This window comes from Neomonachus schauinslandi, chromosome 2 (genome assembly GCF_002201575.2).
Source record: "Neomonachus schauinslandi chromosome 2, ASM220157v2, whole genome shotgun sequence".
Lineage (NCBI taxonomy): Eukaryota > Metazoa > Chordata > Mammalia > Carnivora > Phocidae > Neomonachus > Neomonachus schauinslandi.
The window spans coordinates 36,486,149-36,510,709 of record NC_058404.1 but is presented as its reverse complement, the minus strand read 5'-3'; the positions used below and the strand labels follow the sequence as shown (position 1 = coordinate 36,510,709).

Below are 24,561 nucleotides of genomic sequence, written 5' to 3'. Positions count from 1 at the left end.
GTTAGAATGTAATTATCAATTATTTAAGGTTTAGATAAAATGCAGATATGAGCTCACAAATTCCTGAAATTTTCAATCATAGTCCTTTAATCATCTTTCAGGTTTCTTCTGTGTTAATTGATCTATTTAACAAAACTATAAAACACCCATACTCATTAATATGAATGCAAATTTTATAAATGTTAGTCAAGAGATTCCAGCAATGTATCAAAAGAATATGTGATGATGAGGCAGAGTTTATGTCCAGTAAATTCATGTTCAACATCAATAAAATATGTAAGTGTTATCCATTACATCAACAAACTAATAAAGAAAACCTGCATGGTTGATATAATAAATGCTGAGAAAGAATTTGACAAAATTCACCAGCAATTCCTAATAACAAATCAAAAAATAGGAACCAAGTAAAATTACTCAAATGTCATGAAGACTAAACACAGCAACAATGGAAAAAATCAACAACAAAAAACTAAGAGTAAATATGATTCTAAACGGAAAAACCATTTCAATTAAAATCAGGAACTATATAGCTTGTCTATTATTCTCTTCGTGTTATTTAACATGGTCAGGGAAGTTTTTGTGAATGCAAAAACACCGGAAAATAAAATAACTGCAGCAAACATCTGGAAAGAAGAAATAAAACTCTATCTTTGAGTTTATGATATATCTTATACTAGAAAACCCATGAGACTCCAATAAAATTACTATAATTATTATAAGAATATGGTAAGGTTGCTAGATATAGGAGCTATCTATAAAATTAACGATGTTTTTCTCATTTTATATAAAAAATTCATTTACAATGCTGAAAAATTAAATTGTTTTATTTACTTAAGAGTAAATTTTAAAACAGTGTATCTAAATGAAGAAAACTACAGTAATCTTATTAAAAGACATAAAATCAGTCTAATCACAAAAGTATACATTATTTTTGGATAAAAAGACTTTCTGTCACAAGTTTGTTAATTACTCTAAGTTAGTATTAAATTTTAACACCATGCCAATTAGAGTCCCCCATTTTGGGAGGGAGGATTAAGAAAATGATCATAAGGCTTATACATAAGAAAAAGAACATGAGAGAAAATATGCTAAAGTATGAGAAAAAACAGGATGAGGAGATTTGCCTTGCTGGATGTCATTATACCATAAAGCCACTGTAATTGTCAGTATGATGTTAGTTTATGAATGGAAAAATAGACTAATGGGACACAAAATAAAGAAATCATAAATATATCCCAATTACATGTGAGACTTTAATATTTAATAAATAGTGCTGGCAGAACCAGCTATTCATCTGAAAGAAAATAAAAGTAGACACCCACCTTAAGTCATAGTTTATCCTATGCCATATGTAAAAATACATTCCAGGTAAATTAAAGAGTTAAATGTAGACAAATCTAGAGAACTACATAAAAAGTATAGGTGTTATTGATAGCCTCCCAATTAAAATTGCAAAGCTAAAAATTGTGTAGGAATGTGAAGGCATATTTAAATACATGAAAATTAAAGTTTTGTGATACAAAAAATTCACAAAGGAAGTTAATTACCAAACTCAATATTTTGATAATATTTTATTTCAGGAACTAAAACATGAAGATTTTCAATATTCAAAGATTTCTTATAAGTTGATAACAAGGCAAACAAATAAAAAAATGAGAAAAGGCGTAAGTTATCAATTCAGAGGAAAGCTAATACCAGTGACCACTAAATATTAAATGATGCTTAAATTAATTCTCAAGGAAATACAAATTAAAATCACATTTAGATAAAATGTTGTGTGCACTGATTAGCAAAAATTAAAGAGAAATATAAAATGGATGATTAGCAGGTATGAAAGGAACATTGTATTTTCAGTTTTAACAGATATGTGAAAAAAAAAGAAGTTACAATCTTTATGAAGCAATGGATGATATCTATTAAAATTGAACAACATAAATCTTTTGAGCCATCATCCCTACTCCTGGTGACCTTTCTCATAGAGGTTAAATGTCCAAGATGGAAGTACTGATGAATAAGGATAATTCATAAGCATTATTTATAGTGGAAAGCAAAACAAACAACAACAACAACAACAAAAAGAAAACTGGAAATAAAGTGAATACTCACCAAAAAGGGAATAAATGAATCAGTTACAGCACATGCATACCATGAAATACTATTCAGTCCTCAAAAAGAATGAATTAGCTACTCAGTTGACTTGAAGAACCTCCCACACACACAAAAAAAATTTTAAATTAAATAATCCAAGAATATGTCAGAGGCTGCCAGACTTAATAAAGGGGAAAAAAAGAGAAGAATTAAATGTATATTGTTTACAGAAGACATACTACCTTTCAAAGATACAAATAACTTGAAAGTAAAAGTACTGAAAGAGTATACCATGTAAACAATGAGAACTGGCATGCCCATGAAGAAGATATAAAATTATAAATACATATGCATCTAAGAACAGAGCCTGGGGAAGGAGTTAAGATGGCAGAGGAGTAGGGGACCCTAAGTACATCTGGTCGCTGGAATGCAACTTGATAGCTATCAAATCATTCTGAACACCTGTGAAATCAATGGGAGATCTGAGAAAAGAATTGCTGCAATTCTATAAATAGAAAAGTGACCACTTTTTGCAAGGTAGGAGGGGCAGAGGAGACGTGAATATGGGGCAATATATTGGAAGATAAACAGTGGAGGGGAGAAAGCTCTTAAGTAGGCTACCAGAAAGTATTATAAGCATATAAGCATTGGAGTACAAAATTGGAACATTCAGGAGTCTGCCAACTTGGGGACATCCCTGGCTTAAAGGTGCTCAAGTGGTGAAGTGGAGCCAGGTGGCCCGCATGGTCTCAGGATCCTCAGGGTCACAAAAAAGAACGGGAATGTCTAAGTGTGGCAGAGTTCCCAAGCATCAGAGAAGGGAAGCCAGCTGAAAGCAGCAAGTCTAGGTGCCAGCTTTTTGCTCAGTGTTGCCATAAACTGAGAACCACAGCATGGTTGGGCGACACTTCTCTGGGCAGGGGCTCAGCAAAATGCAGACGCTCAAGGAGAAACCCCTCCATTTCCCAGGAGGAATGGCTCCAGTCCACAATGCAGGAGTACCAAAAGTTTGGAGACTGGAAACTGGGTCATGTGCCTGAGATAAAAATGCTCAGTCACAGGCTAGGTGAACACAGAGTTCGGATGGAAACCAGGGAGACAAGAGTGATTGACTTCTTTTCTGTGAGGGCTCACTGAAGAGATAGGGGCATGAACTTTCAGCTCTGGGGCTAGAGATAGGGGTGCTGCCATTTTTATCCCCTCCATCAGTACTGAAAGCCTTCAGGGAGCAAAACATCACCACATAGTGCAATCTGGAGCCATTTTCACTGAGCCCAGCCCCCTGGCAAGGGAGGCACAATTCCACCCAGGCAAGGATACCTGAGAATCAGTGCAACAGACCCCTTTCACAGAAGACCAGCAGGAACAACTGGCTACACCAAGTAAACCAATCATATAGAACTGCAAAACTTCAGCTCTTGGAGAAAAGAGTATATAGCATTTGTGTTGTTTTCATTATTCTTTAGTCTTTCAGTTTTTTTTCCAGCTATTTTCTTATTTTATCAATTCTTTTTTTTAATTCATTTTTAATTTTTATATATAAATTTTTATATATTTGGTTTTCTTCCATTGTAATATATATATATTTTTTTCCTTTCTTTCCTATTTTGAGATCTGGTTTGCTTTAACAAATAGACCAAAATACACCCAAGATCTAGTTTATTGTTTTGTCCTGTTTTACTTATTGTTTGATTTTTTTTTTCTTATTTCGTTTTGTTTTTGTTTTCTTCCAGTTTGGTTTGTTTGTATTTTTCTGGTGTTGTTGTTGCTATTTTTGTCTTTTTTCTCTCTTTGACATATTCTTTCTGGACATAATGATGAGACAGAGAAACTCACACCAAAAGAAAGAATAGGAGGCCATACTCATTGCCAGAGATTAACCAATATGGATATAAGTAAAATGGCAGAATTAGAACTTGAAACAATGATTATAAAGATACTAGCTGGGCTTGAAAAAAGCATAGAAGACAGTAGAGAATCCTTCACTGTAGAAATACAACTAAAATCTAATCAGGCCAAATTCAAAATGCTATTACTGAGATCCAATCAAAAATGGAGGCTCTAACTGCTAGAATGAAGGAGGCAGAAGAGTCAGTGATATAGAAGACAAAATGGATGGAGAATAAGGAAGCTGAGAAAAAAAGAGGAAAAACTGGATCATGAAGGTAGACTTTGAGAAATCAGTCTGGCCAGGGGTTTATCGAGCTTATTAATTCTTTCAATGAATCAGCTCCTTGTTTTGTTGATCTGTTCTACTGTTCTTTTGATTTCTATAGCATTGATTTCTGCTCTGATCTTTATTATTTCTCTTTTCCTGCTGGATTTAGGCCATATATGCTGTTCTTTTTTCCATCTCCTTTAGGTATAAGGTTAGGTTGTGTATTTGAGACTTTTCTTAAAGTTTCTTGAGAGAGGCCTCTATTGCTATATACTTTTAAGACTGCCTTTGCTGCATCCTAAATGTTCTGAAATTTTGTGGTTTCATTTTCTCAACCAGGTAATTAAAGAAGAATTTAAAAAATACCATATAACACAAAATAATATTTGAATAATAGGGGTCCCAGAAGAGAAGGAGAGAGACAGAGGGGCAGAAGGTTTATTCAAACAAATTAGAGCTGAGAATATCCCTAATCTGTGGAAATAAACAGGCACTCAAGTCCAGGAAGCACAAAGAACCCCCTCAAAGTGAATAAAAACTAAGTCAGCACCTCAACATATAATAGTGGAACTTACAAATTTCCAAAGAGACAAAGAGAAAAATCCTGAAAGCAGCTTGAGACAAGAGGTCCATAACCTAAAAAGGCAGAAACATAAGGCTGGCAGCAGACCTGTCCACAGAGACCTAGCAGGCCAGAAAGGACTGGTATGACACATTCAATGTGTTAAATCGGAAAAATACACAGCCAAGAATACTTCATCCAGCAAGGCTGTCATTCAGAATAGAAGGAGAGATAAAGAGTTTCCAAAACAAACAAAAACTAAAGGAATTTATGAACGCCAAACAAGCCCTGCAAGAAATACTAAAGGGGATCCTTTGAGCAAAGAGAGAGCCCAAAAGTAACAAAAACCAGAAGGGAACAGAGACAAACTACAGAAACAGTGACTTTACAGGTAATACAATAGCACTAAATTCATATCTTTCAATAATAATTCTGAATATAAATGGACTAAATGCTCCAACCAAAAGATACAGGGTATCAGATTGGACTAAAAAACAAGACCCATTGATATGCTGTCTACAAGAGACTCATTTTGGACCCAAAGACACCTCCAGATTGAAAGTGAGGGCATGGAGAACCATTTGTCATGCTAATGGACATCAAAAGAAAGCTGGGGTGGCAATCCTTATATCATACAGACTATATTTTAAAGCAAAGACTGTAATAAGAGATGAAGAAGGACACTATATTATAAGAAAAGGGTCTATCCAACAAGAAGATCTAACAATTGTAAATATTTAGGCCCCTAACTTGGGAACCATCAATTATATAAAGCAATTAATAACAAAAACTTAAAGAAACTCATTGATAACAATATAATATCAGGGGATTTTAACACCCCACTCACAGCAATGGACAGATCATCTAAGTAGAAGAGCAAGAAGGAAACAAAGACTTTGAATGACAAACAGGACCAGATGGACTTCACAGATATATTAAGAGCCTTTCATCCTAAAGCAACAGAATACACATTCTTCTAGATTGCACATGGAGCATTCTCCAGAATGGATCACACATTGGGTCACAAATCAGGGCTCAACCGGTACCAAAAGATTGAGATTACTCCATAAATATTTTCAGACCCCAATGATTTAAAACTTAAACTCAATCACAAGAGAGAATTTGGAAGGAAAACAAATATATGGAGGCTAAAGAGCACCTACTAAAGAATGAATGGGTCAACCAGGTAATTAAAGAAGAATTTAAAAAATACATGGAAACAAATGAAAATGAAACCACAAAATTTCAGAACATTTAGGATGCAGCAAAGGCAGTCCTAAAAGTATATAGCAATAGAGGCCTCTCTCAAGAAACAAGAAAAGTCTCAAATAAACAACCTAACCTTATACCTAAAGGAGATGGAAAAAAGAACAGCACATATGGCCTAAATCCAGCAGGAAAAGAGAAATAATAAAGATCAGAGCAGAAATCAATGATATAGAAATCAAAAGAACAGTAGAACAGATCAACAAAACAAGGAGCTGATTCATTGAAAGAATTAATAAGCTCGATAAACCCCTGGCCAGACTTATCAAAAAGAAAAGAGAAAGGACCCAAATAAATAAAACCTTAAGTGAAAGAGGAGAGATCACAACCAACACCAAGGAAATACAATTATAAGAACATATTATGAGCAACCATATGCCAAGAAATTAGGCAATCTGGAAGAAATGGATGCATCCCTAGAAACATATAAGCTACCAAAATGGAAGCAGGAAGAAATAGAAAACCTGAACAGACCCATACCAGCAAAGAAATTGAAGCAGTAATCAAAAGTCTCCCAACAGAGTCCAGGGCCAGATGGCCTCCCAGCAAAATTCTACCAAACATTTTAAAAAGCATTAATACCTATTCTTCTGAAGTTGTTTCAAAAAATAAAAATGGAAGGAGAACTTCCAAGCCAATCCTATGAAGCCAGCATTTCCTTGATCCCAAAACCAGACAAAGACCCCACTGAAAAGGAGAATTACAGACCAATATCCCTGATGATCATGGATGTAAAAATTCTTCCCTAGATACTAGCTAATGGGATCCAACAGTACATTAAAAGGATTATTCACCACGACCAAGTGGGATTTATTCCTGGACCACAAGCATGGTTCAACATCCAGAAATAAATCAATGTGATACACCACATAAAGAAAGAAAGGACAAGAACTATATGACCCTCTCAATAGATGCAGAAAAAAACCTTTGACAAAATACAGCATCTATTTTTTTTAATAAAAACTCTCTTCAGTATAGGGATAGAGGGAACATACTTCAATATCATAAAAGCCATATATGAAAAACCCACAGCGAATAGTATCCTCAATGGGGAAAAAACTGAGAGCTTTTCCCCAAAGGTCAGGAACATGACAGAGATGTTCACTCTCACCACTCTTGTTCAATACAGTACTAGAAGTCCTAACTTTAGCAATAAGAGAACAAAAAGAAATAAAAGGCATCCAAATCATCAAAGAAGTCAAATTTTCACTCTATGCAGATGACATGATACTCTATCTCAATAACCTGTAAGACTCCACCCAAATATTGCTAGAACTCATACAGGAATTCAGCAAAGTGACAGAATATAAAATCAATGCACAGAAATCAGTTGCATTTCTACACACTAAGAATGAGGCAGAAGAAAGAGAAATCAAGGAATGGATCTCATTTATAATTGCACCAAAACCATAAGATACCTAGGAATAAACCTAACCAAAGAGGTGGAAGTACTTTGAAAACTATACAACACTTATGAAAGTAATTGAGGAAGACACAAAGAAATGGAAAAATGTTCCATGCTCATGGATTGGAAGAATAAATGTTGTTAAAATGTCTATACTACCTAAAGCAATCTACACGTTCGAACCCCGAGCAACAATATTTATATGGGACAAACTAGACTTTAAAATAAAGACTGTAACAAGAGATAAAGGGCACTATATAATCATAAAGGGGACAATCCAACATGAAGATATAACATTTGTAAATATTTATGCCCCCAACATGGGAGCACTCAGATATATAAGAATTAAAAACAGACATAAAGGAATTCATTGATAATAATAATAGTATGGGACTTTAACACAGCACTTTTATCAATAGACTGATCATCTAAACAGAAAATAAAGAAACAATGGCTTTGACTTGCACACGAACAGATGGACTTAACAGATATATTCAGAACATTCGATTCTAAAACAGCAGAATACAAATTCTTTTCAAGTGCACATGGAATATTCTCAAGAACAGATCATATATTAGTTGACAAATCAGGCCTCAAAAAAATACAAAAAGACTGAAATCATACCATACACCTTTTCTGGCCACAATACTATGAAATTTGGAAGTTGATCAAAACATAAAATTTGGAAAGACCACAAATACAGAGAGGTTAAACAACATGCTACTAAATAATGAATGGTTCAACCAGGAAGTCAAATAAGAAATTTAAAAAAAATACATGGAAACAAATGAAAATGAAAATATAACAGTCCAAAACCTTTGGGATGCAGCAAAAGCAGTCCTAAGAGGGAAGTGTATAGCAATACAGGCCTATTCTAAGAAGCAAGAAAAATCTCAAACAACCTAACTTATTACACACAATGGAGCTAGAGAAAGAAAACAAATGAAGACTAATCCAGCAGAAGGAATAAAATAGTAAAGATTAGAAGAGAAATAAATAATATAAAAGCCAAAACAAAAAAAACAATAGATCAATGAAACCAGGAATTGTTTTTTTGAAAAAATAAATAAAATTAATAAACCCCTAGCCAGGTTTTTCAAAAAGAAAAGAGAAAGAACCCAAATAAATAAAATCACAAATGAGAAGGAGAAATAACAACAATCACTACAGAAATACAATTATAAGAGAATATTATGAAAAAGTATATGCCAACAAATTGGACAACCTAGAAGATATGGATAAATTCCTAGAAACATATAGACTACAAAAACAGAAACAGGAACAATAGAAAACTTGAACAGACCAATAACCAGCAAAGAAATTGAATCAGAAATCAAAAAACTCCCAAAAAACAAAAGTCCAGGGCCAGATAGCTTCACAGGCTAATTCTACCAAACATTTAAAGAAGAGTTAATACCTAGATGGTGGAGGAGTAGGGGACCGTATTCCAAACAGTCTCCGGAATTGAGCTGCATATCTACCAGACCATTCTGAACACCCACGAAATCAGCCTGAGATATAAGAAAATAGATCTTGATCTCCACAAACAGAATATTGCAGGCAGTTGGTTTTGAGGTACAAAGCGGGAAGCCGTGATTCTGCAGGCACATATCTGAAGATAAACGGAAGGGGGAGGAACCTGCCATAAGTGCTGGTGCTGAGAAGGTGGAAATAACACAGGAGCGCAAAAGTATCCCTCAATGGGGACCAGGCACAGACTCGCAGATTGGTAGTGATGGGGAAAGGAGTTTAGGGCAGCCCCCCAGACTGAAACTGGGAGTGGTAGGGCTGTGCGAGGGAACTGGAGGTAGCTGGTGGATTTAGAAGCACAAAGGGCAGAAATGTGTCCCAACCAGGAGGCGACAACTGGGAGCGCTGCTGAGAGGCGCACAACCCAGGACTGCAGTTTATAGCAGCACAGACAGAAACGAAGATAGTGTGGCCTGGAGAGCTCACTGAAGAACAGTCTGCAATCTCTCTGCTCTGAGGCAGAGGGTTAGAAATGATCTCTTCTGCTCCGACTCTTGGAAGAGATGTGGAAAGACACCAGGGAAAGCCTCCAGAGAACAAAGGTCCCCAAAAACCAGTTTTCATTGAGCCCATCCCCCCCCAGGGGGAAGGCAACTCTGCCCAAACAGGGATGCCTGAGTAACAGCGTGGCAGGCCCCTCCCCCAGAAGACAGGCTGGGAGAACAAGAGGCCTGCAACCCTAAGGTCCCTATAAAACAGGTGCATCTTGCTTGGGTTGTGGTCAATAATTTGGACTCTGTACGTTCCCTCAACCACCCCTTAACAAAATAACTAGGAAGAGGAACCCAAAAAATAGAAAAGACTCAGAGACTGTGACTTCTGCCACAGACTTACAAATGGATACAGATATAACCAAGATGTCGGAAATGGAATTCAGGGTAGCAATTGTGAAGACAATAGCTACAATGGAGAAATTGATTAATGGCAACATAGAGTCTCTAAGGGCAGAAATGAAAGCTGAACTGGCAGAATTTAAAAATGCTATCAGTGAGATCCAATCTAATCTAGATAATCTAACAACTAGGGTAAGCAAGGCAGAAGAACGAATTAGTGATCTAGAAGACCAATTGATAGAAAAGAAGGAAAAAGAGGAGGCCAGGGAAAAACAACTCAAAATCCATGAAAAGAGAATCAGAGAACTAAGTGACACCATGAAAAGTTCCAATGTCAGAATTATTGGGATCCCTGAGGAGATGGAGAGAGAGAGGACGAGAAGATATATTTGAGCAAATCATAGCTGAGAAAGTCCCTAATCTGGGGAATGAAACAAACATTCATGTCCTAGAGGCAGAAAGGACCCCTCCCAAGATCAAGGAAAACAGGCCAATGCCCCAGCATGTAATAGTAAAACTTGCAAATCTTAGAACCAAGGAAACCATCTTAAGGGCAGTTAGGGGGAAGAGATTCCTTATGTACAGAGGGAGGAACATCAGAATAACATCAGACCTATCCACAGAGACCTGGCAAGCCAGAAAGGCCTGGCAAGACATATTCAGGGCACTAAACAAGAAGAACATGCAGCCAAGAATACTTTACCTGGCAAGACTGTCATTTAGAATGGATGGAGAGATGCAGAGCTTCCAAGACTGGCAGAAACTGAAAGAATATGTGACCACTAAGCTGCCAGAAATATTCAGGGGGTTCTATAAAAGGAGGAAGACCCCAAGAGTGATATAGAACACAAATTTACAGAGAGAATCTATAGAAACAAGGTCTTCACAGGCAACATGATGACAATAAATTCATATCTTTCAATAATCACTCTCAACGTGAATGGCCCAAATGTTCCCATAAAATGGCACAGGGTTGCAGATTGGATAAAAAGACAGGACCCATCCATATGCTGCCTACAAGAGACTCATTTTGAACCTAAAGATACATCCAGACTGAAAATGAAGGGATGGAGATCCATCTTCCATGCCAGCAGACCTCAAAAGAAAACTGGGGTCACAATTCTTATATCAGATGAATTCGATTTTAAACTAAAGTCTGTAATTAGAGACACAGAAGGACACTATATCATTCTTAAAGGGTCTATCCAACAAGAAAATCTAACAATTGTAAATATCTATGCCCCCAACATGGGAGCAGCCATCTACATAAGCCAGCTATTAACCAAAATAGTCATATTGAGAATAACATGTTAATTGTAGGAGACCTCAATACTCCGCTGTCAGCAATAGACAGATCATCTAAGCAGAAAATCAACAAAGAAACAAGAGCTTTGAATGACACACTGACGAGATGGACCTCATAGATATATACAGAACATTCCACCCTAAAAAACAGAATACTCATTCTTCTCGAGTGCACATGGAACTTTCTCCAGAATAGACCACACACTGGGTCACAAATCAGGTCTCAACCGATACCAAAAGTTTGAGATTATTCCCTGCATAATCTCAGACCATAACACTTTAAAACTGGAACTCAATCACAAGAAAAAATTTGGAAGACCTTCAAACACTTGGAAGCTAAAGACCGCTCTACTCAAGAATATTTAGGTCAACCAGGAAATCAAAGAAGAACTTAAACAATTCATGGAAACCAATGAGAACAAAAACACATTGGTCCCAAACCTATGGGATACTGCAAAGGCAGTCCTAAGGGGGAAATACATAGCCATCCAAGCCTCACTCAAAAAAATAAATAATCAGGAATTCACCAACTAACTCTACACCTTAGAGAACTAGAGAAAAAGCAACAAATGATGCCTAAGCCATGCATTAGAAGAGAAACTCTTAAGATTAGAGCAGAGATCAATGAATTAGAAACCAGAAACACGGTAGATCAGATCAACAAAAGTAGAAGCTGGTTTTTTGAAAGAATTAATAAGATCTATAAACCACTGGCCAGACTTATCCAAAAGAAAAGAGAAAGGACCCAAATTAATAAAATTATGAATGAAAGGGGAGAGATCACGACTAATACCAAGGAAATAGAAACAATTATTAGAAATTATTATCAACAACTATATGCCAATAAACTGAGCAACATGGATGAAATGGATGCCTTCCTGGAAACCTACAAACTCCCAAGACTCAAGAGGAAGAAATTTACAACCTGCATAGGCAAATAACAAGTAACGTGATTGAAGCAGTAATCAAAAACTTCCCAAAAAACAAGAGTCCAGGGCCTGATGGATTCCCTGGGGAATTCTACCAAACATTCAAAGGAGAAATAATACCTATTCTACTGAAGTTGTTTCAAAAAATAGAAACAGAAGGAAAGCTTCCAGACTCATTCTATGAGTCCAGCATTACTTAATCCCCAAACAAGGCAAAGACCCCATCATAAAGGAGAATTTCAGACCAATATCCCTGATGAATATGGGTTCCAAAATCCTCAATAAATCCTAGCTAATAGGATCCAAGAATACATTAAAAGGATCATCCATCACGACCAAGTGGGATTTATCCCTGGGATGCAAGGGTGGTTCAACATTCACAAATCAATCAATGTGATAGAACACATTAATAAGAGGAGAGAGAAAAACCATATGATCCTCTCAATTGATGCAGAAAAAGCATTTGACAAAACACAGCATCTTTTCCTAATTAAAACTTTTCAGAGTATATGGATAGAGGGAATATTCCTCAAGTTCATAAAATCCATCTATGAAAAACCCACAGTGAAAATCATCCTCAATGGGGAAAAGATGAGAGCCTTTCCCTTAAGATCAGGAACACATCAAGCATGCCCACTCTTGCCACTATTGTTCAATATAGTACTGGAAGTCCTGGCAACAGCAATCAGACAACAAAAAGAAATAAAATGTATTCAAATTGGCAAAGAAGAAGTCAAACTCTATCTCTTTCACAGATGACATGCTACCTAATGTGGAAAATCCAAATGACTCCACCCCCAAATTACTAGAACTCATACAGCAATTCAGTAATGTGGCAGGATACAAAATCAATGCACAGAAATCAGTTGCTTTCTTATATACTAACAACACAACTGTAGAAAGAGAAATTAAAGAAACTTTTCCATTTACACTAGCACCAAAAACCATAAGATACTTTGGAATAAATCTAACCGAAGAGATAAAGGATCTATACTCTAGGAGCTACAGAACACTCATGAAAGAAATTGAAGAAGGCATAAAAAGTTGGAAAAACATTCTATTCTCATGGATCAGAAGAATAAACATTGTTAAAATGTCTATGCTATCCAGAGCAATCTATACCTTCAACGCCAACTCAATCAAAGTTCCAATGACATTTTTCAAAGTGCTGGAACAAACAATCCCAAAATTTGTATGGAATCAGAAAAGACCCCAAATCGCCAAAAAAAAATGTTGAAAAAGAAAAACAAAGCAGGGGGCATCATGTTGCTGGATTTCAAGTTATATTACAAAGCAGTGATCACCAAGACAGCATGGTACTGGCACAAACACAGACATATAAACCAATGGAACAGAATAGAGAACCCAGATATGGACCCTGAACTCTGGTCAAATAATCTTTGACAAAGCGGGAAAAAATATGCAATGGAAAAAAGACAGTCTCTTCAATAAATGATGCTGGGAAAATTGGACATGAAACTCGACCATTGTCGAGTACACAAAGATAAACTCAAAATGGATGAAAGACCTCAATGTGAGACAGGAATCCATCAAAATCTTAGAGGAGAGCAGAGGCAGTAACCTCTTCGACATCAGCCACAGCAACTTCTTTCAAGATACACCTCGAAAAGCTAGTGAAACAAAAGCAAAAATGAATTTTTGGGTCTTCATCAAGATAAAAAGCTTCTGCACAGCAAAGGAAACAGTCAACAAAACAAAGAGGCAACCCACAGAATGGGAGAAGATATTTGCAAATGACACTACAGACAAAGCACTGATTTCCAAGATCTATAAAGAACTTCTCAAACTCAACACCCAAAAAAGAAATAATCAAGTCAAAAAATGGGCAGAAGACATGAACAGACACATCTCCAAGAAGACATACAAATGGCTAACAGACACATGAAAAAATATTCATCATCATTAGCCATCAGGGAAATTCAAATCAAAACCACATTGAGATACCACCTTACACCAGTTAGAATGGCAAAAATGGACAAGGCAAGAAACAACAAATGTTGGAGAGGTTGTGGAGAAAGGGGAACCCTCTTGCATTGTTGGTGGGAATGCAAGTTGGTACAGCCACTTTGGAAAACAGTGGGGAGGTGCTTTAAAAAATTAAAAATAGAGCTATTGTATGACCCAGCAATTGCACTCCTGGGTATTTACCCCAAAGACACAGATGTAGTGAAAAGAAGGGCCATATGCACCCCAATGTTCATAGCAGCAATGTCCAAAATAGCCAAACTGTGGAAAGAGCCGAGATGCCCTTCAACAGACGAGTGGATAAAGAAGATGTGGTCCATATATATGATGGAATATTACTCAGCCATCAGAAAGGATGAATACCCAACTTTTACATCAACATGGATGGGACTGGAGGAGATTATGCTAAGTGAAAGAAGTCAAGCAGAGAAAGTCAATTAGCATATGGTTTCACTTATTTGTGGAACATAAGGAATAGCATGGAGGACATTAGGAGAAAGAAGGGAAAAATGAAGGGGGGGAAATTGGAGGGGGAGATGAACCTTGAGAGCCTATGGACTCTGAGAAAATGAGGGTTTTAGAGGGGGGTAAGGGCTAGCCCAGTGATGGGTATTAAGGAGTGCATGTACTGTACATACCGCATGGAGCACGGGGTATTATACAAAAATAATGAATCGTGGATCACTACATCAAAAACTAATGATGTATTGTATGGTGACTAACATAACATAATAAAATTAAATTAAATAAAAATAAAAGAGTTAATACCTATTTTTCTCAAAATATTCCAAAAATATAAGAGGCAGGAAAACTCTCAAATTCATTCTATGAGGCCAGCATTACCCCAATACCAAAACCAGTAAAGACTCCACCATAAAAGAGAACTACAGACCAATATCGCTGAAGAACATCAATGCAAAAATTCTCAGTAAAATAGTAGCAGACTAAATCTAACAATACATTAAAGAAATCATTCACCAGTCAAGTGATATTTATTCCTGGTTTGCAAGTGTGGCTCAATATGCACAAATCAATGTGATACACCACATTAATAAAAGAAAGAATAAAAACCATATGATTATTTCAATAAATGCAGAAAAATTATCTGAAAACTACAGCATCCATTCATGATAAAAACCCTCAACATAGTAGGTTTAGGGGGACATTCTTCATCATAATTAAGACAATTTATAAAAAACTCACAGCCAACATCATCTTCTATGGAAAAAACTGAGAGCTTTTCCTCTATGGTCAGGAACAAAACAGGGATGTCCACTGTTATTTAAGATAGTACTAGAAGTCCTAACTACAGCAATGAGACATCAAAAAGAAATAAAAGGCATCCAAATTGGCAAAGAAGAAGTCAAACTTTCACTATTTGCAGATGACATGATACTCTATATGGAAAACCTAGAAGATTCCACCAAAAAATTGCTAAAACTGATCCATGAATTTAATAAAGTCACAGGATACTAAATTAACATACAGAAATTTGTTGCATTCCTACAGACCACTAATGATACCACAAAAAGAGAAATTAGGGAATCAATTCCATTTACAATTGCACCAACAACCATAAGATACCTAGGAATAAACCTAACCAAAAAGGTGAAAGACCTGTACTCTGAAAACTATAAAACAACTAATAAAAGAAACTGAAGAGAAATGGAAAGATGTTCCATGCTCATGGATTGAAAGAACAAATATTGTTGAAATGTCTATAGTACCCAAAGTAATCTATGCATTTAATGTAATCCCTATCAATATACCAATAACATTTTTCACAGAAATAGAACAAACTATCCTAAAATTTGTGTGGAACCACAACACACCTTTAATAGCCAAAACAATCATGAAAAAGGAGAGCAAAGCTGAAGACATCATAATCATAACTTCAAGTTATGTTACAAAGCTGTAGTGATCAAAACAGTATAGTACTGGCACAAAAACAGACACATAGACGGGTAGAACAGAATAGGAAACTAAGAAATGAACTCACAACTACATGGTCAATTATTCTTTGACAAAGCAGGAAAGAATATCCAATGGAAAAAAAAGATAGTCTCTTCAACAAATGGTATTGGGAAAACAGGATAGCAACATGCAAATAATGATATTGGACCACTTTCTTACACCATATACAAAAATAAATTCAAAGTGGGTGAAAGACCTAAATGTGATACCTGAAGCCATAAAAATACTATAGAAGAACACAGGCAGTAACCTCTCTGCTATTGGCCACAGCAACTTCTTTCTAGACATAGTATCTTGAGGCAAGGGAAACAAAAGGAAAAATAAACTATTGAGACTTCATCAAACATCAAGAAAAGGAAACAATTAGCAAAACTAAAAGGCAGCCTACAGAATAGGAAAAGATATTTCCAAATGGCATATCTGATAAAGGTTAGTACCCAAAATATATAAAGAATGTATAAAACTCAACAACAAAAAAATGAATAATCCAATTTAAAAATGGGTGAAAGACATAAGTAGACATTTTCCCAAGAAGTCATACAGATGGCCAACACATATGAATGATCAACATCACTCATGATCAGGGAAATACAAATCAGAACTGCAATGAGATATCACCTCACACCTATCAGAATGGCTAAAATCAAAAACACAAGAAACAAGAGATGTTGGTGAGGATTTGGACATAAGAAAGAATCATCAGAGTCAAGGACAAGATAATTGAAATTACTGAGTCTAAGAACCAGAGAGAGAAAAAAAAAAGAATTTTGAGACACTATTGTGCATAACAATATATGAATTATGGAAGTCCCTGATAAGAGAGATTTTTGAAGAAACAATGGCCAAAACCTTCCCAAATTTGATGAAACACGTGAACGTATAAATCCTGGAAGCTCAACAACACTAAGAAGCATAAATCCAAAGAGAACTGTATCAAGACACATTATAATCAAAGACATTATAATCAAACTATCAAAGCTAAAGACAAATATGGAATACTGAAAGCAGCAAGAAAGAAGTAAAGATAAGATTATCAGTCAATTTTTCATCAGAAACCTTAGAGGCCAGGGACACCTGGGTGGCTCAGTCAGTTAAACATCTGACTCTTGATTACAGCTGAGGTCATGGTCTCAGGGTTATGAGATGTAGTCCTGCATCAGGCTCTGCATTGAATGTGGAGCCTGCTTCAGGTTCTCTCTTCACCCTTCCCCCATTCTTTCTCTCTCTCTTTCAAAAAAAAATGAAAAAAAGAAAAAACCTCAGAGGCCAGAAGATAATGGAATGATATATTTAAAGTGCTAAATGCAAAATGGTACAGTCACTTTAGAAGAAAGTCTAGCAGTTTCTTACAAAATGAAACAAACTCTTACCATATGATCTAGTAATAATACGCCTTGGTATTTACCCAAAGGAGTCAGAACTTATGTCCACACAAAAACCTGTACATGGATGTTTTTAGCAGTTTGGTTCACAATTTTCAAAACTTGGAACCAACCAAGATATCCTTCAGTAGGTGAGTGAATAAATAAATTGTAGTATATCCAGATAATAGAATTTTATTCAGTGCTGAAAAGAAATGACCTATTAAGCCATGAAAAGGCATGGAGTAAAGTTAAAAACATATTACTAAGGTAAAGAAAACAGTTTGTATTTGGTACATACTGTATATTTCAATTACATGACATTCTGAAAAAGCCAAAACTATGGAGACAGTAAAAAGATCAGGCATTTCTGAACATTAGGAGGATGTGAAGGATAAATAAAAATTACTAAGAAACTATTCTAAAGGTAGCAATTGTTTTAATTTACATTATTTATATAAAACTAAGAATAAATTTAAAGAGATTTGATTTCCAATTTACTACTGGTACTAGTAATTTAAAATACATTAAAGCAGAGATAAAGCAAAAATGGTCATTTATTGTCATTTGTTGAAAATTTATTCCCACTTTTTCGTAACCCTTCATTGCTAATATAAATGGACATAAAACAAACAAATTAAAATATACTTACCAAATTTTTTTCAACTACAACATGCATTTCTATATACTGAGAGAACTCTGAAAGTGGCTGAAAAAAATCCACAAATTTTACATCAAAATTGAAGTACTACTTAACTATTTTAATATATATCACTTCATGAATTCAATGTTGCAAAATACAATTTTATCTATAAAAAAGAATTAGATAATTTAAGCAAAACTTCCTATCACTGAATCATTTTCAGAAATGTGACACCTGGGTGGCTCAGTCAGTTAAGCATCTGACTCTTGATTACAGCTGAGGTCATGGTCTCAGGGTTATGAGATGTAGTCCTGCATCAGGCTCTGCATTGAATCCAGGTTCTCTCTTCACCCTTCCCCCATTCTTTCTCTCTCTCTTTCAAAAAAAATGAAAAAAAGAAAGAAACCTCAGAGGCCAGAAGATAATGGAATGATATATTTAAAGTGCTAAATGCAAAATGGTACAGTCACTTTAGAAGAAAGTCTAGCAGTTTCTTACAAAATGAAACAAACTCTTACCATATGATCACTTCTTTTGCTCTTGATCAAATATTTAATTTAATTAAAAAAATCCTTTACTTCCATTGTCCATATTCTCATTGCTACTGGGCTATTCATATTATTTTCTCTAAAGAAACTTTTCCATTGACTTCCCATTACAAGATGTGTGTGTTTAATTAGCTTAAAAATTCTATTATACTGTAGTATGTGGTCCTATGGTTTTTTTCTATACCCCAAAAGAGTGAGGACACATCTCTGTGTCTAGAGGAGTGGGATTTCATTTGAAGGATAAAGTTAATTTTTGTATAATTTACCTCAGAAAAATGTTAGCAAATTAAAATTTAAAAAAAAAATAGAAAAATGTTATCCAACAGAGATTCAAAATGACAAACTTTCTTAAATCAGATGATAGATATCTCAAGATGTATATTCTGGGTATTATGTGATCCACTTAGATCATAGTGGTTAAATTAGGTAATGGTGTTTGAAATCTGGCTTATCATTTATGTGACTTAGACTGTTTTTTTTCCCAAAAAATAAGGATAAAGTAGTAATTGTTATAATTACTATTAATAAAGTGTTACTTATATTCATCATTATTTTTTGGTGAAAGAGGAAGGCACTGAAGAAAACATATAAAAGAGTCTTTGCAAGGACTTGATATGTGTGGAAACTTAAAATATTTCGTTACTAAAATAGCATACCATCTACATGCACTGGAAAATATTTGGAAGCAGAAAAGAATCATCAAATTTCAGAAACTGAGGACAATTTTACATGTTCATTTTAGTGTCTGCATTTTTTCTTCTTTACACTGATATTTAATCCCTTGAAAGTTCAAAACCATTCCATTTTAGGTAAACTGTTTTCCTTAACATATAAAAAGGAGAATTAAAGAGGGAACAACAAATCTGGGGTTTAGTGGAGACAAAAAGAGTAATGATTTTAGTAATTTAAGGCAAAAGAAAAGTTGAGAAAGGTCAGAAAGACAAATTTAGGGCTCAGTGATTACTCATTTTTCCCCCTCACTTTAAAATTCTCTTTCTTGACCCAAGTTTTGGAGATTTGAGGGTTTCATTTAAAAAATGTTGATGAAATCCCCTTATGGTCTAATTGGTTTCTTATCATTTCTTCCAAAATTAAGCACCAAATGTTGTATAATAGTCTTGCTTATAAGACTTTATCCTTTCATTAAAATCCCTAAACAAGAAAATGATACTACCTTACTGGAGGAGAAAAATAAACATTTAAATAATATATTAATGGATTAATGGATTGAGGGATTCAAATCTATTTCTTTGTTTTAATGAACATAAGTGTTGCCTAACACTCTCTGAAATAATCCTTGATCTTTGAGATTGGGGTTGGTTAATATTTAGTTAATAATTTATTTGTTCATTTACTGAATAATAAGCTTCTATGCAGAATCATATATTTTACTCAATCACCTACCTCTATACTTTGTATTTTATAGGGCATTTCTCTTGACTCAATATCCTTCTCAGCAAATAAAGAAACACCTTTATTCTTATGTTTTACTTGATAAATCACATGTTCAAAACCAATTGAAGGTTCCAAGGGCTCAATACCATAACTTACATTTTCAAACTGAAGTAAGCCCCTACAAATTTCAAAAAATAAGTAAATAAATAAGATAATACATTTTAAAGTCAATACAATAAATAAGAAAATGATACTGAATGAGTTTTTTTTTTAAATAGTATGTAGATTATTTTGAGTCTTAGTCTTAGATGGTAATGTAGAAAAAAGTTACTGAATACACACAAACTTACTGAGTGGCACAGAATAGTAACATTATTGGTATTCACTTAGCAATTAATATTTTATAGTCTACAAATATATCAAAAATCTTAACTCAGGATTGGGTAGGAGACATTACAAGAATTTGCATACTATGCTTTTCCACTGAGAGTTTCCCACAATAAGTCATGGCTTACTTTAGAACTCCTGAATATAATTTTAAGAATTTAAAAGTTTCTGGGGCACCTGAGTGGCTCAGTAGGTTAAGCAACCAACTCTTGGTTTTGGCTCAGGTCATGATCTCAGGTCATGAGATCAAGCCCCATGTCAGGCTCCACTCTGAGCATGGAGCCTGCTTAGGATTTTCTCTACTTCTCCCTCGGCCCCTCCCCACTTGTGCTCTCTCTCTCTCAAAAAAAAAACCAAAAAAAACAAAATCAATTTAAAAATTTCTAAAACACTATTCTACTTTGTAATCATAAAATTATATAACATAACCTGAGTCCAGTACATGTGCTAACGATCACCATAGAATTTGGATAACCTTCAATATACCCTTGGTAGTAGCAAAAATTCTGAAAAATAAAGATAAAATACATGTATCTCTATTAGAATAATTCATTAAAATAATTCATGTTAAAGGAACTATTTTCAAATATTTAAAACATATATGTTTATTTGTGTGTATGTGTCAAATACTCATTGTTTCCAAAATAGATTTATAAGATTATTAAATGAGCATTTGGCTCAATTCTCCAAAAATTTTCCCACAGGGTCAAAGAGAATTAAGTATGTACTGATTTTGAAAACTTCAAAATTGCTCCCAAGAACCTTGTTTTCAAAGGGTAATCATAAAATGTTAACTCTTGGTATTCAGAGAATTAAAACCTTTAAGCATTAAAAAAAAAGAATTAAGTACCTTTTCATATTTTTTTACTGTTAAAAATTAAACATGGCATTTGCAGTCATTAGGGTCAAAGTAAAAATCATTAGAAACTTTTTTTCCACACTCTCTTGACTTAATTTTGCAAGACAGAGGTTAAAAAATGAATCCAAAGGAGAATTTTTCCTTTTCAGAATTACTTGAGTGTAATGGCAGAGTAGCTTGCATTAACTCTTTCACTGATAATAAATATAAGCTCTGGAAAAATAATTCTTAAATTATCACTACAAAGGCAGGAAAAGTAAAGGAGGGAGAGCGGGAATCCACACTAGAAAGAAGAAAACTGCATTTTCCGAGGTTTGCATTTGTAATGGTTTTCACCTGAGGGCACTCCCCAAGGCAGGGCAGCATAAAGTAGCTAATGTTCCCAAAAACAAAAACAAATAAAACACAAAAACCAACTTACTGAGTATCTAGAAATTGAGATGCGATATTCAGGAAAGGAGAAGGCACAAAGTGTGGCCTTAAAAATGGGTGCTATTAACTCAAGTGTAAGTTCTTTACTTACATCTAAATTGAGACTATATGAAAGAAATCTCAAGTAGTTTAGCAGAAACTAAGACCAGAAAAACTGGAAATACTAAGAAGAGATTTTTGGCTGTCTCCAAACACAAGACAGTAGAATTTAGAAACTCGCTCCAATCAAGTTTATTGTCTACAATAGCGAGAATAAAAACAGTCACAAGCTCCAATGTATCATTGGATATGGCCAGTATAGGATTTTAAAATATTGTATATATGAATAAAAGAAAAATGTGGCCCATAGTCAAGAGAAAAATCCAAAGAGAACTGATCCTGAAATAACTCAGGATTTTGTAATTAGTAAAGAAAAAAAGGCATTAAAATAGATATTAAAAACGTGATTTAGAATATAAAGGAAACTTTGAGCACAGTAAGGAAATTCAGCAGAGAAATAAAGGTTATAAAAAATATCAACTCTAGGGATGCCTGGATGGCTCACTCGGTTAAGTGTCTGCCTTTGGCTCAGGTCATGATCCCAGGGTCCTAGGATCCAGTCTCACATTGGGCTCCTTGCTCAGCGGGGAGCCTGCTCTTCCTGCCACTCCCCCTGCTTGTGCTGTATCTCTCTCTCTCTGACAAATAAATAAATAAAATCTTAAAAAAAAATGCCAACTCTAAATTTTAGAACAAAAAATATATTTAAAATGAAATATACTGGGACACCTGGGTGGCTCAGTCGGTTAAGCACCTGCCTTCGGCTCAGGTCATGATCCCAGGGTCCTGGGATCGAGTGCCCCATCGGGCTCCTTGCTCCTGCTTCTCCCTCTGCTTGCCGCTCCCCCTGCTTGTGTTCTCTCTGTCTCTCTCTCTCACACACATAAATAAATAAAATATTATAAAAAATAAAAATAAAATAAAGCGAAATATACCAGATAGGTCTTACTGCACATTGGAGAAGGTAAGAGAAAAGGTTTAAAAAAATACCTAGAGTATGGACCTATAGATATTATCAAATCTGAAAGAAAGCTGAGAAAAAAAGAGGCTTTAAAAATTAAATATAGTTGCAGCAATCAGTGAGACAATGTTATCTAATATATGTTTAATTGGAGTCCCAGAAAAATGGAAAGAAAAATAAGTAGGAAAATAGTTGAAAAGATAATGGCCAAAGTTTCCCTAAATTTAGTGAAAAACTACAATTATAGATTTAGAAACTGAATATACAAATGAACAAAGGCCAGACCATATATAAAAATAGAAGTGTGTCACAAAACCTTCAGTAACCTATCCAGGAAACCAATCCCATTGCTGATAATAAATAGCCCAGAAAGCCAGCCCACTGCAAGTCAGACTTTATAGGAAGTCATATTGCTATCTCCAGTAACAACCCAGAAAACTAAACAATAACTTATATAACAGTCACCCCAAATAACCAAGACTTGATTAAAAACTGTCAGCTTACCTAATTTTTGTCTCTCCTTCCAACTTAGAACCAAGCAGAAAGTCAAATATGTACTCCTAAACATAAAACATAAAATGCTTCACCACTTCTAGTTAGCCTACCCACAGCTTTTTCATGCCAACAACCTCCAGTCAGGGTATTTCTGAAGCTTTCCCTTTTTTCTACCATATAAACCTTTCCCACTCTTCTCTGGCTTCTAAGTGCCTGCCAAAATTCAAGTGATGGTGGCTGACTCTCTTATAATGGCAAGCTTTGAGTAAGTAGTCTTTGCTTATTCTCATTTGTTTGGTTTTTGTTTATTTTCACAAGATCTAAGGAACACATTAGGGTGAAAAAAAAAAAGCAAGCATCAGAAACTACTTGTGAAAGTGACCAGGTATTGGATTTAACAGAAAAAAAACTTCAAGCAGACATTATAATTATGTTCAAAGAATTATTGAAGGAAACCATGATTTAAAAAATAGAGGTATGATAACAATATCATATCAAATAGAGACTATCAATAAAAGGTAAAGATCATCAGAAAAGGTAAAAAACAAAACACAACTATAGTCTGTTGACAGGTACCATGCTTTAAATTCAAAGATACAAATAGATGGAGAATAAAAGAATGAAAAAACATGTATCATGCAAATAGCAACCACAAGCAAATCAGAGTGACTACACTGATAATCCGACAAAATAGACTTTAAAACAAAAAATTGTTACTAGAAATAAAGAGCAACATTTTATAATAATAAAAGTTTCAACCCATCAGGAAGATATAACATTTGTAAATATATATGCACCAAATAACCAAACACCAAACTGCACAAAGCAAAAAAAAAAAAAAAAGGTAAAAATGTAGGAAGAAATAGACAATTCAACAATTATAGTTGGAGATTTCTTCTTCTATCTCACTTTCAGTAACAGATAGAACTAGGCAGAAGATCAACAAGGAAATATAAAACTTGAAAACACCATAAACAAATGAAACCTAACAGAGAACTGTAAAACACTCCACTGAACAACAACAGATTATACATTCTTTTTATGCACACATGGAACATTTTCTAGGACAGACCATATGCTAGGCTATAAAAAAAGTCAATTAATTTAAAAGTATACAAATAATAAGTTTTTCTGATAACAATAGCATGAAATTAGAAATCATTTACACAAAAATCTGGAAAAACTAAAAAATATGTGGAAATTAAATATCATATCCTAAATAACCTATATGGGTCAAAGAAGAAATAAACATGAACCCAGAAAATACTTTAAAATAAATTAAAATGAAGACACACCATACTAAAAAGTATGGTAGGTAGCTAAATAAGAGATAAATTTATATGTAAGAAAATCTTAAATTAATATCTTAACCATCCACCTAGGACACAGGGAAAAAAAAAAAGAA

General features: G+C 34.7%; 1 protein-coding gene across 1 annotated transcript in view; it reads right to left on the bottom strand.

The window, feature by feature from the left end:
* LOC110573097 (disintegrin and metalloproteinase domain-containing protein 2-like) overlaps positions 1-24,561 on the bottom strand; it is a 150,499-nt gene that overhangs the window by 106,773 nt on the left and 19,165 nt on the right. Inside the window, exons 5-7 of the mRNA XM_021681526.1 lie at positions 20,800-20,876; positions 19,993-20,161; positions 18,050-18,106 (exon numbers count right to left, since the gene is read on the bottom strand). Coding sequence (XP_021537201.1) covers positions 18,050-18,106; positions 19,993-20,161; positions 20,800-20,876 — 303 coding nt within the window. The remainder of the gene's footprint in view (positions 1-18,049; positions 18,107-19,992; positions 20,162-20,799; positions 20,877-24,561) is intronic.